The sequence below is a fragment of the Aotus nancymaae genome, unplaced genomic scaffold, assembly GCF_030222135.1.
Source record: "Aotus nancymaae isolate 86718 unplaced genomic scaffold, 86718_ANA_hifiasm-v0.15.2.pri h1tg000062l, whole genome shotgun sequence".
NCBI lineage: Eukaryota > Metazoa > Chordata > Mammalia > Primates > Aotidae > Aotus > Aotus nancymaae.
The window spans coordinates 38,001,176-38,020,334 of NW_026988476.1; the positions used below are offsets into that span (position 1 = coordinate 38,001,176).

General features: G+C 41.9%; 1 protein-coding gene across 3 annotated transcripts in view; it reads right to left on the bottom strand.

The window, feature by feature from the left end:
- The window catches only part of FBN1 (fibrillin 1), a 241,102-nt gene extending 230,539 nt beyond the window's left edge, over positions 1–10,563 (bottom strand). The window contains exons 1-2 of one of the 3 annotated variants that reach the window (XM_012442316.2): positions 10,423–10,563; positions 9,455–9,799 (exon numbers count right to left, since the gene is read on the bottom strand). In XM_012442316.2, coding sequence (XP_012297739.2) covers positions 9,455–9,618 — 164 coding nt within the window. In that variant the 5' untranslated portion in view covers positions 9,619–9,799; positions 10,423–10,563. Of the gene's footprint in view, positions 1–7,848; positions 7,931–9,454; positions 9,800–10,422 lie in introns of those variants that run through there. The other 2 variants (XM_064365643.1, XM_064365642.1) reach the window with 2 other exon arrangements.
- Positions 10,564–19,159: the final 8,596 nt, after the last annotated feature.

The following is a 19,159-nucleotide window of genomic DNA, read 5'->3' on the forward strand; positions in this document are numbered from 1 at the left end:
TAACCCCTAATTTTAAAAAATTGAGTGTATTACACCAACAGATACATACATTTGAGGCTATAAATAGAAACTGAAAATAAAATTGCATAAAGAAAAAAGTTAAAACATACCAAAGTTAATATTAGAGTAATTGCACATTAAATTTATTTTATGTGTAATCTTAAAAGATAATTAAAGCTAATGGAAAAAGATTAGATGTTCTGAAATTCTCATATTCGAATAAAACAAAATGTACTGGTTCAGTAGGAACTTTGATCTTATTCCTGACAGTTGTGAGTTCTTTAAATGCAGAACTATGGACAAACTAAGAGCAATACCCTTAACATTAATCTAACAGAACATGCAAACACATTATTTATGGAGCTTCTTCATTCTGAAGTCACAGCAGCAAAATACAATGAGGTATCCTCAGTGGAGAACTAAACCAATCAAACTTGATCAAGTTAGAATTAAAACTTAAAATATCTGATCAGCCTTCTCAAAGATCTATTGCCTCACAGCGGTAGCTGGTCTCCAAAGATGGCTCCACTTCCTCACTGCCCGGCAAACACGTGCCTCACATCCAAAGTTAGGTCTTAATAGTTCATGCCCTTGAATCTAGGTGAGGCCTATGACTTGGATGGAATTCCAGGTCATGCGATTCCAGGCTATATTTGAAGAAAGTTTGGTAGTTCTCACTTTTGTGCTCTTGAGACATCCTGCGCTGCCATGGAAAAAGTCTGGCTATGCTGCTGGAAACACCATGTAGAAAGGCCATGTATAGAAAGGGGACAACCTGAGACTATAGGAAGGAGAATCAAGAAATCCAGCCAACATCAAGGACATAGGAGAGCCCATGTGAGCCCAGACAGCCAGCCCCCAGCCCCTTAAGTTAGCCTACAGTCAATATGTGGGATTAACATATGTGACCAGGTCAAGAGGCTGTTCAAGATCTAGCCCCAACAGACACACCCTGAGCAAGGCCTAGTCGCTGCATCTGGGGCTCAGGCTCCCCATTTGAAAAAAAAAACATTCAATGGCTCCATTACTGGGCAGGTTCAGGCAGGAGGCTACATAAGAGAGAGCTTTAAAACCTGGAAGGCCCCCAGCAGAGCCAGACAAGTGGCTCTTTGCTTCCTTTATTCCTCTCTTCAGTTGGTCCATTTAGATAAACCACACCCAAGCAAAAAGGGCTGCAGGCTCAGTGCCTGGTCACAGAACCAGATGCATATGTGAAGAAGTCATACCGCCTGTTCCAGCCCAACTGACATTGTGGGGCACAGAGACAAGATTCCCCACTGTGTCCTGTCTAAATTCCTGAGCCACAGAATCATGAGAAATAATAAAATTGTTGTTTTAAGACACTAAGTCTGGGCAATTTGTTACATAGCAATAAAATAACCAAAACACTCACAAATGAAAATACCTTGTTTCATGGCAGTAGAGAGCCTAGGCATGATCTTGCTTCCCTTTAGTTTCTCTTTATGATGCTACAGTGATTTTGTGTATGGTAAGTTCGAATACATATGGAGATGGGAGCATTCTAGGTCCTCCTTCCCTCTGTCTTTCACAACCAACTGGTCAAGTACTACCTGCGTTAATTCTAGAATCAGCTGAGCCTATTCTTTCTTCACCCCTTCCATTGCCTTTGCTCAGACCATCATGAACTCTCCCTATGACTCCTATATCAGCCTCCCAAATTCAAATCTCCCTATCTTTATTCTCTCTCCTCTCTGAATCATCTACCTTTCACACCTCTGCCCAATGGCAAAGATCTGATCATGTTCCTGTCTTCAAATCCTTTACTAGCTCCCCCTCCTACCTTTCACAACAATCAGTGATGTTTATGTTTCCACTAGTCCCTCCCCTTTCCCTAACAACATCACTACCTATGTATGGGCTCACAAGTTTGCTCAAGGTTGCAAACTGCACAGTTCCAGGAGGCACTCCTTTCACAGACTACACTACAAACCACGTCACTTGGAATCATGCCATGCCAACCGTGCTCAACTGCACTCAGTGTCCTAAGACCTCAGACACTTCATATCCCTTTCCCTTGATGTATTTCTCACTCAAGTCTTTCCTTTATTTCTCGGCTATTCTTCCTCCAAGCTCTAGTTTATATAATTAACCATGCTCAGTCAATCAGCTCATCAATATTGCTCAGAGCTCAACCATCAAAAACTATTCTATTGAACACGTGCCACACACCCATTTACTAGATGTTCCTAGAGAGAAATAAAACAATCAAGATCTCTGCCTTTAAAGAGTTCTCAGTCCTAGGAGACAGTCGCTTTTTATGACATAGATCAGAGGTTGTTCAACTTTTCTGTAAAGGACCAAAAAGCAAATGTTTCAGTTTTGTGGATGATACTGTCTCTGCTGCAACTACACCACTCTGCTGCTGTAGGTAGAAAGCAGCCATACAAAATAAGTAAATAAACAGGCATGGATTTGTTTCAGTAAAACTCTATTTTCAAAAACAGGGAGCTTGGTCTTCAGTTTGTCAACTGCTAATAAACTTTTTTTTTTTTTTTTTAGACAGGATCTTGCCCAGGCTGGAGTGCAGTGGTATGATCAAAGCTCACTGAAGCCTCGACCTCCTGGACTCAAGCGATCCTCCTGCCTCAGCCTCCCAAAGCATTGGGATTACATGCCTGAACCACCACACACAGCCCTAACAGACTTTCACTGTAAAGTCACTTCAGATCAATCCCATTCCCACAATGATGCTTCCCTTAACTTGTAACACTATCTGCCTTCAATAAATGTTGACTCTTCCCACATAGCAACGATGGGAGGGGATTCTTGGGAAATGAAGGTATAAAGAGTATGAAAGAAAAAAATGTACCAGCTACAAAATATATTATAACTGAAAAGCAGTAAAATATTAGGATTAAGAGCTCCAACTATGAAGCCAGATTTCCCAACTCTACCACTTACTAGTTTCTGTCCCTAGAGTAATTATTGAAACTCTGCACCCCTTGTTTCTTCCTCTGTTAAATGAATAAATAAGTGTAATCTTCCTCATAAATGACATGTTTTAAAGGAATCAGTATTTGCAAAGTACAATCCTAAGTGAAACATGAGCTTTTTTTTTTTTATAATTATGGTCGCAATTTAATGTAAAAAATTGAGCTGAGCTTACAGGCAACCAAGGTTAAAAATGAAAAGAAAATAACAAATAACTCATAGGACTGGTCAGGATTTAAGACACATACCAGCCAAGGTAAAAAATGAAAAGAAAAAAACAATTAAATAACTCATAGGACTTGTTAGGATTTAAGACACATACCAATTTCCACTGGGAAGAGAGACTTCTTGCAACTCTATTCAGAGACAAATTTCTCACAGGGGACATGACAGTAAGAGGGTTCTAAACGTAAAGAGCAATGTCTCCAGTTCAGAAGCCCAGACAACGCCCGGGAGGCTGCCTGCAATGGTTACCTACCATCCTCATACAATTCAAGGTCTAATATTAAAATATAATGCACACGCTGTCCAAAGTCCCAGCGGCTCTGACATCCTGCGATTCTTTCTGTTTTATTAATACCTTTTCAGAAAGTTTCTTGTTGGACTAAATAATACTATGTGATTAAACATATTTAGGATTTGTGTGAACTAGCATGAAAGAATATTAGGAATTTTAAGTGGAATTTTACCAAAGTTTTAGGCCTGCATTTTTGTCCAGTGGAAAGAAAAACCAAAACCATAACTAAAATTAATGGAGAAAGAAAATTTAACATTAAGATTTCATCTTTAGAACTTAACCTCTGCATACCTTGGCTCTCACATCTGTGAAGGGAGGCTTAAGAAAGGACCCAGCTAGTAGACTGACTGTGAGCATTAAATGAATTATCATATGCAAAACACTAAGAGCAGTGCTTAGCATACAGATGTTACCTAAATGTCACCTACCATGGCTGCAATAGTTACTATCAATTTGTTTAGACTTAATACCGACTCCCTTTCCAGGGATGCTACCATTCTCTGCACTCATGGTTCCTGAAGAGCCCCCAAGGTTATGGGATGTATGTCTCTGGCCTTCCACAGAACTGAACTCAAGCTGGCATTCAATCAAGCCTTCTTGAATTAATGAACTTTTTGAAACCCCACTTAATGATAAGTTAGTGGTAAAATGCTTACAAAGGATTCTCGCCTTTGATGATGTAACAATCCAATGAGAAAAATCAACTAGAACAATCACGAAACACTAAACTATCATGTGCCTGAGTTAGGCCACATAACTCGGGCCTGATATATTATTGATATCAGTTTTTTCAAAGAATCTCATGGGGAAAATTCTAAGTTGCTTAAGCAGGCCCATTTGCTGGGCTCATGTTTAAAAACAAGGAAATTGTTAAAATAATTTATTTATCTTTCAAGAAAACATTTTTTAAATCTTATTTTCACATTGAAAATAAAGCTAAAACTCCCAAAGTGGTTAGACTGATTGTTTGGCTTATTGTAACAAAAAGCCAACAAACTAGTACATGAATACTCTAATAATTTTTTAGCATTTTGCTTGATTACAGTCAACAGTATAATACTATAATTTTTAAAGTATGTGCTACACAAGACAATAGAGGAACATTTTAATATTCTTTAAAGTTCCAATTAAGGTTGAAGGGAAGTCTGTACTCCATTTCCATCAGCTGTCATCTCATTTCACCGTAGGTTGATATATATTTTAATTAATTTGTTTTACCAACTTACACATTTTTATAAACAACTTCTATGTCTTAAACGTTATGAAATGAGTCACATAAATAAATATTTTGTCTCTACCTTCTTGTTTCACGTGTGGAATTGCTGAAATCTTCTGTTTAAGAATACTACATCCTTTTTTAAAAAAAAATTGGGTCCCAATATTTTAGCATAATCTTTTCAATAAATGTAAACCATACCACTGCAGGAGTCTTTCCCATATTTAATTATTAGCCCATCTGACTTCAGATGAAGTCTTAAAAGTCCCCTTTATAAAGTAAAATGAACTTTATAAAGTCTACAGAACTTTTTCTGTATTCCCTATTACAGTTCTTTATTTTAATAACAGACTTCTATGTAATTAATCCCTTGGAGTTTGCCATCACATAATCTACCCTGTGTATGAACTGTTCCATGTGTATTTTTCTGGCATCAAGACCTCTGGAAAAAAATAAACAAATAAACAAAAACCAAAAGGAATCATGCACAAGGGGACAAATTGTGTCAAATAGAACTGGTCTCATGTACCTATAAACCATGCAACAAGGGCAGAAGTCTCAATCCATCTTATCCAAGGGTTGGGAAAGGAGATCTCACCATAAAGAACTTTTCCCTTTGACAGGAAACAGTAATATTTCCTTACTTGGGAGCTAAAGCAATAAGGCAATCATAAATGAATGGTGCATAACTACTGTTATTCAAGTAGTGTTGGGCATTTTTTTTTCTTCTTTTGGACTGTCTCCCACACTTTTTGCCTAATTATAGTTTAGAATTGAGCTGAGAAAAATTCCTATGAATTGAAATTCAAACAAATAACGTTAGGATTTTATTGTTTTTCATAAAGCCATTTCACATGTCAAGCAATGCCCAAGCAAAAGAAAATTACTATACATTTATTATTTCACAGAGTTTTGAAACTTGAACAATTCTCATTTGAAAATAGAGAAAAATATAATTTTTGCAGAGTGGATGGGGACCACATTGATTCCATTTAAAAAAAAAAAAAGATTTCCTGTAAAAACAGAAATTGGCAATTTACTCTAAGAAAACACAGCAAAAGCTGGGAAGAAATTTGAGGATGCCTAAATTTCCACTGTGGAACAACTTTTGCTGCCCAGTGGGGAGAGAAGAAAAAAAAAAAGAACACCTGCAACAGGATGGGAGGAGAGGAAGACAATCTGGGACTACACATCCAGTGAGGGGAAAATAAGGCAGGTTTCTAATCCAGGAAGAGAGGGAGTTGACAAGGAATATATATGTGTTTTAAGAAGACTACCAAGGCAGATTTTGTAGTCACTTGCCACATTAGAGAAAAACAAGAAGGTAGTATTTGCCAGGGAGATGGAACCAGTGCACAGCAGATACTGATGAGTTTAACGCACCTTTTAACTAGAGGAAAGATTAGTGAGGTGCTGAAAGTTGCTGCCACCAACTGGGCATCAGGCAGACTTGGGGGTTACAAATCACTTTCACTTCATAAACTGTGCATTTCCAATCAGAATGGTAAACAGATTTCACTGTAGTCAAAGAGGTTAGTTCTGAAGCGAGTAATATTTTAACAGGCAAAAACAGAAATTTTAAGCAATAACTGGAAAAATGTAACACATAGCTGCTTTTTCTGATGATTTATACAGCAGGGCACCAGTAAAGAATTTATTCATATGAGACTGTAATGGCAATAAGCAGAGGGAATAAATTTTAAATGTTATTCAAATTTAACATCAGAATTGGTTTTTGCTTAAAATCTATGGGAAAGCCTTTAATCCAGCAAGTCTACTTTTACTAATCCATACCACATATAAACATGTGTATGTAAACACGGGTATGTAGAAGAATGTTGGTAATAGCAAAAGACTTCATGTAATCTAAAGAGTCATCACTAGGGAACTGTTCCAGCCACATAATCAGATTCTATACAAGAAAATGGGGTTAGGCGCGGAGGCTCACGCCTGTAATCCTAGCACTCGGGGAGGCTGAGGAGGGCGGATAACTTGAGGAAAGGAGTCTGAGACCATCCCGGCCAACATGGCGAAACCCTGTCTCTACTAAATATACAAAACAGCCGAGCTTGGTGGCATGTGCACCTGTAATCCCAGCTACTCTGGAGGCTGAGGCAGGAGAATCACTTGAGTTCGGAAGGTGGAGGCAGTAGGCCGAGACTGCGCCACTGCCCTCCAGCCTGGGCAACGGAGCAAGACCATGTCTCAAAAAAAAAAAAAAGAAAGAAAGAAAATGCATGAGGTAGATCCATATGAGTTAATAGACAGATGAATTAAAGATATATAAAAAGTGAGTAAAAAGTTCATAAATTGCATGAACAGTATATTTCATGTATTAAAAAAGTTACACACACATACATATGTGTGTATGTATACATATATATTTATGGGTGTATTTGTACATGTATACATATGCCTTAAGATTTATAGAAAAATACACAAGAAATTGGTCTCTGAAAGGTGGCAGGGAAATACTTTTAATTGTATATATTTTTAAATTATTATTTTCACCACCGTGTGTGTGTGTGTGTGTGTGTATCACTTATTATAAAATACATACATTTTTTTGAGATGGAGTTTCGCTCTTATTACCCAGGCTAGAGTGCAGTGGCACCATCTCGGCTCACCGCAACCTCTGCCTCCCAGGCTCAAGCAATTATCCCGCCTCTGCCTCCAAGTAGCTGGGATTACAGGTATGTGCCACCATGCCTAGCTAATTTTGTATTTTTAGTAGAGGTGGGGTTTCTCCATATTGGTCAGGCTGGTCTCAAATTCCCAACCTCAGCCTCCCAAAGTGCTGGGATTACAGGTGTGAGCCACCGCACCTGGCCTATAAAATCTTATAGTTAACATGAGAATTAGAAGCACACATAATTACAATTCTATTAATATTCTGTTTTTAGGAAGGCTTTATAAATAGTTTGCAATAGGATAAGGATTGTGTTAATGATCCAATATCGTGAGGAGCACAGAGAGTTATCTCTCTATAATCATAAACAAATGTAAAACTCCACAGAAAAAGCACTAGTGTGAGTAAAAGTGTGGCATCCTGTTAAGCAACAAAGTAAAGCTTAGTTTCTTTTTTCACATTCGGTCTGTGCCTCCCAGGGAACACACTAGTTGGTGACAGCCCAGAGAAATGAGACAAATGTCTGACCAGGCCTCACACCTCTCTGCAGATCTTCAGCCACAGAATTAACTCCCTACTTCCTTTATACATAGGAGCAATGTTACCAGAATAAATACTAAGACAATATTATGTAAGAGAAATATGTTTTTGAAGGAAGAACGCTGGACTAAATGAGGTCTTCTTGAGAACATAGGAGAATCAGAGCTTCAGTCTACTTATTGAACTTGCCATGTGCCTTGCACACAGGGCAATAGACGTCTGCTGTCTGATGACAGTCAGGCTTACCATGATAAGCAAATTTCCTTCCAACATTATCGGGATTCTGAGTTTATTTTCCACAAAGGCCAAGATGGAACCGAATTAATCATAACTATTTTCTGTGCTATTTTATCACAGCCTGAGCGCTTGGCTCTTAGAATCATCTTGTCCCTACTCCAGACTAGGACTCAAAAACTGGTCTGTTCAGTTTATTGCACTTTTTCTTCTCATACCTGGGTCATACAAACACAAATTTTACTACATATACGTGACTATAACACTCCATAACAACAACAAAAAAGAATAAGTGAAATGATCAGCCACATGTCCAACTGGACACCATCACTTGGTGACCCAGAGCCATATAATAAAGCTACAGAACCACTCAGGAAAAGAGCATCAGTGATAAGGGTAAGAATCTAACATAAAACCTCCCTATATATACTGTCTGGGTTTGTTTAACAGGCTCCTCTAAGAAGATAAAAGGGGTCATTTACAATCCATCCTGCTGTTTCCATGGAGGCTTTAACTTAAACAACTGCAGAAAAATTTATCTTTCAATCTGAAAAGCCTTTAAGGAAATGTATTCTCACTGTCCTTCAATACAGGAAAGTGACAACCCTTAGTCAACCCGCCTAATTTAAATGTTTCCGGCTGAAACATCTGTAATAGGGGGCACGGGAAGCCAGTGAAATGATCAATTGCATGTACGAACACCACTGGTTAAAAATACCTCGATAAGGCTGGCCACAGCAGCATTACTGTTGCAGTGAAATAGCCCCACACAACCCCAAAAAACCAGTTCTCAAAACCACTTGCCCTGTTCTGCTTCCAGTGTAGGCATCTGAAAGGAAGCATTGCCCAGAAAACCCAATTTTAATTTTAACAAGCATAATTTACTGGAGAGTCAAGTACTGTTTGATTTATCCTCCGACTGTCATGGGAATCCCTTCCTTTCCTTGTCCCCTTTCAAATACAGCATCTACCAAGATGGCCCCAAGGAAAGGACTTGCCTCTACACACAGCCAGAATTGGTATTGCAGGAAAAGGAATGGGCTTCTCCTCTTCTCCCACTCTCAACTCCTCCCCTTCTTCCTTAAGGAACCCTTCTTGCCTCCCAAAATCTGCCTCAACAATGGCCCAAGGTTCCTTTTAATCGTGTCCTCTCCTTTGGGGCAGAAATCTTTGGGAGTAGGAGTAAGGCAGTTTAGCCACAAACGGGGTGAGGACCTAAGCAACCCTAGCACCTCTAAGGTGCCCCCAGGAGGTCTTGCCAGGGAGCCTTCCACAGGGAGAATCACCCCGCCAGTTGTTCTGGCTCTTGAAACTTGGGAGACGGGGAAGGGGTGACCCACCCCAAAGGAGGGGACCATTTCTTTACCCTTTAAGTGCGTCGTGTCCTCCGCCTCCTCTTCTCTTGGCCCGGCTGGCTCTGGTTTCCTTCACATTCCCAGCCTCCAAATTGGCGTCCGCCCCATGGCTCGTGTAGGACGCTAAAAGCACGGTAAATCCCAGGACGATCTCCAGCAGGCCCCCTCGCCGCATGATGCCGAGCCGCCGCCGGCTCCCGCCGCCTCCTGCTGCGCCCAGGGCTCGGTCTGCGGCCGCCGCTGCGCCCTGAAGCGCACCGCGCCGCCGGGGTCCCGCTCTCCTGCCGCCCGTCCCCCGGGCCGGGCTCCTCCCGCCTTCTCCAGGCGCTGCTCCCACTTCAGGCGGCCCCTGCCAGCTGCAACACAGAGACAAATCCCCGAGGCGGGGAGATTTTCAGGGCATCGGGATGCTGAAGCCTCGCGGTCCCCATTCCCGAGCCCAACCCGTGCGCCGCCTGCGCGTGGCGCAGTTAATTTGGGTAAGGGAAGACCGTTTGGTCCACAGCTGGCTGGAAACCCCAGGTCCCCGGCGGCAGCAACTCCAGCCGATCCCTCGGCCTCGCTGGCGCCGCCAGAAGAGCGCAGCGCAAAGTACCCATGTCCCCGGCGGTCCTAAGCCCAGGGCGAGCTCTCTGGGTTTATTTTTCTAGTGGCAGGAATTGCGCGCGATGCGCGCTCTGAACGCCCCACTCTTCAGCCTGCCCTCTCCGCTGGGCTGGAAGCCCGCCGCGCCGTCCCCGCCGACTCCGGGCGCTGCCACCGCCCTCCGAACATCTGACGCGGAGCCCGGCACCAAGAGCCCCGGGCCAGGAAGCTGTCAGGCAGGGGAGGGCCAGAGCCAGCTGTGGACGTTCCGGGACAGCCCCTCACCCCAGTCCCCGTCCCTGCCCTCCGCGCGGCGCAAACGCAAAAGCCTCCGTGGCCGCAGCTCCAGCCCCGGTGGCCGCCCGACCCCCGTCGGGACCCCGGCTGCACCCACTGGAGAAGCGGCGGCTCCGACTCCCGAGGAGGCGGCGGCGACTGCTCCCGGTCCTGGCCGCTACAGCCACCGCTCCGCTCCGCTCCGCTCGCAGCTGTCCCAGCTGTGGCCGCCTGTCCGCTTGTGGCACCCACAGTCTCTGCCGCGGCTCCCGCGGCCCCCTCCTTTCCCCACCTCTTCAAGTATCGTCCGCGCAGCGGTTTCTCGCGAGAGAAATACTTGTTTAAAAAAAAGAAAGAAAAAGAAAATGACACCCCCTCCTTCATCCCCCTCATCACCACCCCACCCCCCGGCCTCATCCATCCTCCCTTTCCACTCCCCTTTGCCAGCCACCGCCTCGGCGCGGGGCCTCTCGCCCGCAGGGTTAGCGCAGTGGGAGGAGGCAGAGGTGATCAGGTCCTGCCCGGCCTGGGACTTTTTGCCTTGAGGTGGGGAGGAGAGAAATGGGAAGAGGTGGAGTAGCGGTTTTAGCCGGTTCGGCAGTTGGAAGGTCTAGATCCGAGATTAGCCTCTCCAGGGATCGCGGAAGCCCTGCCGGAGCAGAAAGCCGTGCCACCTGCACCAAGAATGCGCGCTGGAGACGGCTGCCCCGGAGGCCCTGGCCCGAGAGGAGACCAGTCCCCGCTGCCCGCGCCTCCCGGTAGCGCGTTCCCTGCGCCTCTCCCGCCGGACACTCAGCAGACGCCGGAGGCCGGGAGGCTAAGGCAGCGCGCGTCGCAGGCCGGGACCGCGGCAGGGGCTGCTGTGCCGACCGAGGAGAGGGCTCCGCCGCCCCCTCTTGTCCCGGGTGTCGAGAGCCCACTCCAGACGTGGCTCTTCCGAGGTTCAATTCAAACCACCCGGGCCTGAATCCAGGTTGCTCTCTCTAAGTCGGAGTTCAATCCAGGGGCCCGTAAATGTTGGAACCTAGGATTTAGGATGGGAGTGGCCAAGGGATGGTCCTCTTGCCCAGCCCAGGTTAAGATTGGGGTTCATCTGGAGGACTCTACTTACATCCTTCCCCCACTCCCTGCCCCGCACACACACAGCTGCCTCCCCAAGTATGCATGGCACAGTGAATTTAATGGCTTTGAAAGGTATAGTATTTGTGGCATCCTTATATGAATAATGCCCGATGATGCCTGCACCCTGTAATGGTTTAGGAAGGCCAGAAGTCGCGCACTGGGTCCCGGCTGCTGTAACTGGAGACCCCCAGAAAATCCCCGCAAGCAGCCACCAGCCAGCCGGCAAGCCAGAAATAAGAGCTCAGCACAAACAGGTACCCTGGGAATGCATCCTGTTGAAGGGGATTTTCCTTATTTGTAATCGTTTGTAAAGGGGCCCCAGAGAGTAGGGTGGAGAGAACTAGGCAAGTTATTCAATTTCTTTCCCATTATAAGATGGGACTCATAGTGTCCACCACACAGGTTTGTAATGGTGATGATGGACATGCTGAACTGTTATGATACATGAAACAGTAAAACTGTGGGAACTGTGAGCTGATCTAACGTTATAGTCCTGTAGGTATGTATGTGGTCTACTTTAAGGTCTTACCTGTAAAAGGTCTCTTAGCAGTTTCATAAATGGGAGCCTTGGTTACACACTCCTGGCTGAGTAAAGGAGATCATTCATTCAAGTTGTGTTTACTGAGCACAAACTATGTACCACTTAGTGTATTGTTGAACCAGACTTCAACAATTTGAACAAAGCTGACTTCAACAATTTAGTGAACAAGGCAGAAATATGTCTCCCCTCACAAAGCAGATAGTCAACAAGGAAAGGCAGACTTGAAACAAATAGTGATCCAATAGTTAAGTGCCAAAAAGGATAAGTACTGGATGCTTGCTTGGAGGATATATAACAAGGGGACTTGACCTAGGCTAGGACTGAGCAGGAAAGGGATCCCTGAGGAAGTGATATTTAACTTAAGCCTAAAACATAACTGGACTCTACTTAGGATAGCAGGTGTCAACCCTGGCTATGCAGTAAAATAATGAGACACTTTAGAAAAAAAATCTGATACCAGGATGGGTGTGGTGGCTCATGCCTGAGCATGTAATCCCAGCACTTTGGGAGGCCAAGGAGGGTGAATCACTTGAGGCCAGCAGTTCAAGACCAGCCTGGCCAACGTGGCAAAACCCCATCTCTACTAAAAATACAAAAATTAGCCAGGTGGGGTGGTGCATGCCTGTAAACCTAGCTACTAAGGAGGCTGAGGCACTAGAATCGCTTGAACCTGAGAGGTGGAGGTTGCAGTGAGCAGAGATTGCGCCACTGCACTACAGTCTGGGCAACAGAGCAGAACTCTGTCTCAAAAAAAAAAAAAAAAAAAAAAAAATCTGACATGGGCTCCAATGCCCAGAGTTTCTGATTTGAGTAGTCTGTAGTGGATCCTGCACATGGATATTTTTTAAAGCTCCCCAGGTAGGGAGTGGTAAGGAAGGAATTCACACTGGGAAAAGTATCTGAGCAGAGGGACCACGGATCAGGAGAGAGCAGGGCTGTTGGACATCCAGGAACCCTTGTCCTGCCCACCAGTTTTCTGGGCTGCTCTGCACCCACTGGGGAATCTGAAGACTGCATTCTTTCCTTGTTAGCAGCATGCAAGACATGCTGTGCCCTCTCTCCCAGAATCTTACACTCAGTGACATGTTGGACAGCAGCAACCAAACACAAGCCTTTCCTAAGGCTACTGCCCAAGAAGTAAAGGACAAATCCTGGTGCCCTGCAAGTCCCCTCTTCCAACACATCTGCACATTTCCATTACTTCTAACTCAACCTTAAAACCATCTTCCAAAGTTTCACCTCCAAGGGAGGGATTTGGATGAAATGCTTTTATCTGGCCTTTGCTTTTCCTCACAACCTCTTTATTCATTGGCCTCTTTCTCCAGTAAAGGAAAGACTCTCTCTTCATACTGAATGGCAGCTCCAAGCCATATATTCTCTTCCTTGAGCAATAAGTCTCATGTTCTAACCACCATGGTGGAAGATCTACAGGGGAAGGGGAGGTAGGGGGAACTTGATTACTTAAAGGTAAATGCATTTTTAAATATATAAGAAATATTCCCACTATTTAGGCAATCAACATATATTAGAGTAGGATGCTACTTATGACAAAATTCAGTAACGAATAATAAAAGTCTGTATCTTTGCAATAAGATTTTCTTGATGCCAGATGATTGAGGGCCCATCTCTCCTTAAACCTATCACAGATCTTTTTTCTTCTTAAATAGGTTTTACACTCTTTGCAAATTAAGTCCACGAACTAGAATTCTTTGGTTCCATCTCTTTATTTCAAAGAATTCTATTCACCCTGAGAAACGCTGCTCAAATTCCTTCTTGTTCCTAGGTGTTTTAGCTCATGCCCGTCTCTCTTGTTCTAACATCACTGCACTTATTAGCTGAATCATTCACTTAATAGTTCATTAATTTTAATACATGATTATAGTATGCCTACTATATGCCAAGCACCACGTCAGGCACTGACCATTGGGGATATTTCTTCTGTTGTTATGCTGAATTATTAGGTTGGTGCTAAAGTAATTTCAGTGTTTGTCATTTAAAAGTACTGGCAACCACAATCACTTTTGCACCAACCCAAATACATATATATAGTGTGTGTGTGTATATATATGTGTGTGTATATATATGTATATGTGTATATATATACATATATGTATATGTATATATGTATAATATATATATTATATATATGTATATGTATATATATACATATATGTATATGTATATATGTATAATATAATATATATTATATATGTATGTGTATATATATGTGTGTATATATACATATATGTATATATGTATAATATAATATACATATATGTATATATGTTTATGTGTATATATGTATATATAAGTATATATATGTGTGTGTATATATGTGTGTGTATATATTTGTGTGTATATATAAATATGTATATACACATATTTTCTGTAGCCATTGTACTTACTCTCCCTAGGTGCATGATAGATCCTTAAAGACAAGGTTGCATTCCTTATTCAAGGAAACTTGCTAGTGTCCTGAAAATTATGACAAAACACAAATATTTTGTTTGTTGTTTGATCAGTTGAAATTTTGTGGCACTTTTAGCTTCAAGCCACTCTCATCATTTTATACCTCCTGTATAAATATCTGTGTCAGCAAAGGTTCTTTGTCTATAAGCAAGAAAACTAGTTATGGCAAATTTAAGCCAAAAAAAGACTTTTAAAATTATTATCAAGGTATGAGCTGGCTCTTGAACTTGACTTTGGGATAAAATGAGGCGTAGTGCGGTTCTGGGATAATGGTAAGCAGAGAACCTCTTCAGGGTGATGCCATGTGAGTAAATCAATTCCAACCATTTTGGTCCTTTTGTCACCTCTTTTAGAGTTCAAATTCAAAGGATAGGGTCCTTTTGATGCAGCTGTTTAGGAACTTGGGCACAATCCTGGCCAAAGGATGACAGAGTATCTTGATGGATAGTCCCAACAAAACTGCATGCCACGGGAAAGGAGTTAATCTACAAACGATGGGAGAAACAGTAATTTGGTCATGCACCAAAAATTGAAGGGCATTAATGCTTGTCAGGGGCAAAAAAAAAAAATCCAGATGTCTCTTACACCATCTCAAGAACTTTCAAGGATGTTTAGAGCTTACCGAAATAAAGCATTTTCAAGCTTTACTTGGAAGAAGCATAATCTAAAATCAGCTTCTAAGTCTTCCTTTGCAAACTAAATCATGACTTCATAAAAAGCTAAATAGACTTTTTTGTAACCCCAGTTCCTGCCATTGATGGTGGCAAATAGATTGCTCATGATACAACCAACTATATCTTCAAAAGCTGGCTTCTGACTCTTAGTGAGTGTTGTAGAATTTTGTAGTTTTAAAAATATAATGTATATATATGTCACAGCTACCAGAAACTATACCTACTTATGTATATAGAGAAAAATAATATGTTCACATACATAATCACATTTAATCTTTACCACAACTTTTGGTAGATTGAAAAACATAGCCACAATATTTCTTATCTTCTTCCACCAAGTAGAGTCTGTTTCTCAACTCTTTGAATCTAAGCTGGTTTTATATTTTTCTTTCACCAGTAGAATATCATGAAAGTAACATTGTATGACTTCCAAGACTAGGCCTTAAGAAATCTTGCAGCTTCTTCTTTTACCCTATTAGATGTTTCCCTGAGATGGATAGGCCTTCAAGAAGTCCAGGATGAAACACTATGTGATGACAGACAGCCGCAACTCTCCCAGCTACATCAAGACTCTTCCCAAGCCACCAACTAAATGTAGTCACATGTGTGAGCCCAGCAGATAAACACAACTGCCCAGTTAACCTAGAGAATAAATATGTCATTGTTGTTTTAATCTGCTTAATTATTAGAGTGGTCTATTATGTAGGAATAGATAAATAATTGAAACCTTATAATAGAAAATAATTTTTCCTTAATATTAGAGATGCATAAACTCACATTCAGAAGAGTTAAGAAACTTGTTCAAATTCATAAAACCAAGAGGGGAGGCAGAGCTGCAATTAAAACCATGCCTTTGACAAATCAAGGAAACTTTTCACGTCATCACTGCCACCTCATCTGTGGCCACAAAATCTCAGTCAAGATCTAGGGTTGATGCAAACTGGAGTCATTCCAGTATCCACAATACTTCTCTCGTGTCTTCTGGGAAGCTAAGATTTCATCCCTTGAGTTTCACTGCTGCCTGAATCTACATTGCATCTTACTTGAGAGCCTCATTTATTCCATGCTACAAGATCCATGCAGGATTCCATGATCACCAAGATCGCCCCAGGAAATGAAAGAATCAAGAGAGCTGCCATAGTCAGTAGCTCTGCCTCTCTGCTTCAGTTTCTAGTTCCCTCATAATATAGCACAACTCCTTTTACAAAATGGGTGCTCCATAAATATTTGTTGAATGAACTTGTTTTCTAGATGGTGATGTGATGTCAACTATAAAACCTCATGCCATTCTTCCTCATCATTTTCTGGGTTAAAGAAAGACCTAAACTTTTTCAGCAATTGATAGAACCTTGGTGTGTCATATTACCTCGTTGTGCCTCAGTTGTCTCATTTCTCCCACTTGGGAGGGAATGTGAATGAATGGATCTTAGTTTTAAAGAGCTGAAGGTAGAATTCAGTTGCCTGATTGCTAGCATAAATAGTACCTTTATGTATGTACCACTTCTTTTTTTGATTGTTTAGTTCATTTATTTGTGTAACCAATTTTGATTGAAAGCCGAACACTGTACTGGAAGCTGCGGCTTCACCGGTGGAGGGATGCCATTTCTGCCCCTAAGAATGGCAGGAGCTAGAGCTTTGCTGGAGGTCCTTACAGTGACAACTACCATAAACTACGGTTTTGCTTAGTGCAGGCACTGTGTTAAGTGTGAGGTTAGTAATGTTCTTCCCATTTTACAGTTTCAGAGAGGGAAAGGTTTAAGAAAGAGCAGTTTAAAATGACATAAATAGTCCTTTAAAGGGACATCGATGAAGCTGGAAACATCTTTCTCAGCAAACTAGCACAAGAACAGAAAACCAAACACCGCATGTTCTCACTCGTAAGTGGGTGTTGAACAATGAGAACACATGGACACAGGGAGGGGAACAGCACACAGTGGGGCCTCTCGGGGGCAGGGGTTCGGGGAGGGATAGCACCTAATGTAGATGACAGGTTGATGAGTGCAGCAAACCACCATGGCATGTGTATAACTATGTAACAAACCTACATATTCTGCACAGGTACCCCAGAACTTAAAATATAATAAAAATAAATAAAATAAGATGACATAAATAAACCTTTGTTTTAGGGAAAATTTATATATGTTTGTGCTTGTATGTTATACTAAGAATCCTGAGCAATTCCCACTTCAATGTAAAATTCCAGTGTTGTGAGGGCAAAAGGTGAAAAAATGTTAATAAAAGGTAAACATTTACACATGCTGGAAAAAATGAGAATTGTTTTCATTTTCATCATTTTTCAGAAAATTTATTAGAAATATTTTAACTACTTATAGATTTTTAAAGTATTTTTTCATAATCCCAACCCCCTTGTTTTTTCTCATTTTGTCTTTTGTCTTTTTCCATACGGTGCCTTTTACATAGTTGTTACCATGGTGGATGTATAGTTTTATCTTCTGCTGAACGGGGGGACAGTTTGTTTGGCATTTGAGTGTTTAACCTTTGCATTTTGTGAATGGGGTCCCTGGGTGAGGTCTGCCTAGCCATCTTTCTGGCAGAAAGCATGTACAACTGTTGAATTATGTTATTGAAATAACTTTCATTACCTCAATCCCCCAAAGCAAACAGTTGCTCTCCACCCAAAACAAAAGCTCTGGTTCCCAGACTTCATTTCACTTGTGTTTTCCATGAGTTCGGTGACCCACCCTGGTATTCCCTGTCATTTTTTCTACCAGACATAACAGATACCAGCCCAACAGCAGAGGCGAATAAAGAAGAGGCCTGGACAGCAGGAAAGGACATAACATTGTATCCATCACAAATTAAAAACACTCTCTCTTAGCTCCATTCAACAAGTGTTACCAAACACCAGCCTTGGGTTGCAGACTGTGGGAGATGCTACAGAAGCCACCAAAATGTGCCAGTCCTGTATCCTGCTCTCTCTCAAGAGGGAGAAAATGAATGCTTATAGCAGAGGTCAGCAAATTTCTATAAAGTGACAGACAGATAACAAATAGCTTAAGCTTCATGAACCATAAAGCAAAAGAAAACAAATTTCCACAAGCATTTTACTGATAAAAATAAAAATTTGTCTATGGACACTGAAACTTGAATTTCATATAATTTTCATGTGTAATGAAATCTTCTTTTGATCATTTTCAACAATTTAAAAGTGCAATAACTACTCATAACCTGCAGGCCATATAGAAACGTGGGGGTGGGGGCAGATTTGCTCCATGCAGCCACAGTGTATCAACTTCTGGAGTTAAAGAAATAGGCAAACACAGAAGCTGGCTTGGGTGTGACTCTCCAAAGTGGCTGGCACTAAGACAGGGACCCACAGAGGAGAGAGGTAGGGTAGGGTGGGGTGGTCCAGTCAGAAGACTTAATGGAAGAAATGGGATTTGAGGATCGCCTTGAAGGGAGGGTAGGATTTGGCTACATGGGGAGAACATTCCAGGCGGAAGTGATGAGCATGAGTCCAAGGCACAGAGGGAGGAAAGATTATGGGCCAAAGGGGACATGCGGGGTGTGTCACCATCCTTCACGGTGACATACTTCCAACTCTCCAAGGTCTCTGTGACACACCCTGGGCTACGTGTTTATGAAGAGGAGGGGTATTGTGGGCCTGTAGGAGTCAGTCTTTAAATGACCACAATTAATCATATTATATGAATGTTAATAATATCCATAACCCAAAACGTGTTGAAAACACTGAGATCCATCTGATCTTTGGTTTAAATCTGATGAAAGGCAAACTAGACCTTAGTTTTCTTCATCTGGAGACTTTCCACGTTTCATTTCGTCATCTATTTTAAATAATTTTTGTAAATAATGCCCTTTTTCTTCAGGATATTAGTATTCTAATGATACCAAAAAAATTCCACCTGCCCTAACCCATATATTCATGGCCTATCTGAAAGCCTTTATTAAGCTATGAGGAACAAGTAGCTTTGGTTAGTGACTTTTCTGTTTTACTACATCTGTTTTTGTTTTTACTCTAGATTTGAATTTTCTCTAAAAAGTTAGTAATTAGTACATACTAGTAGTTA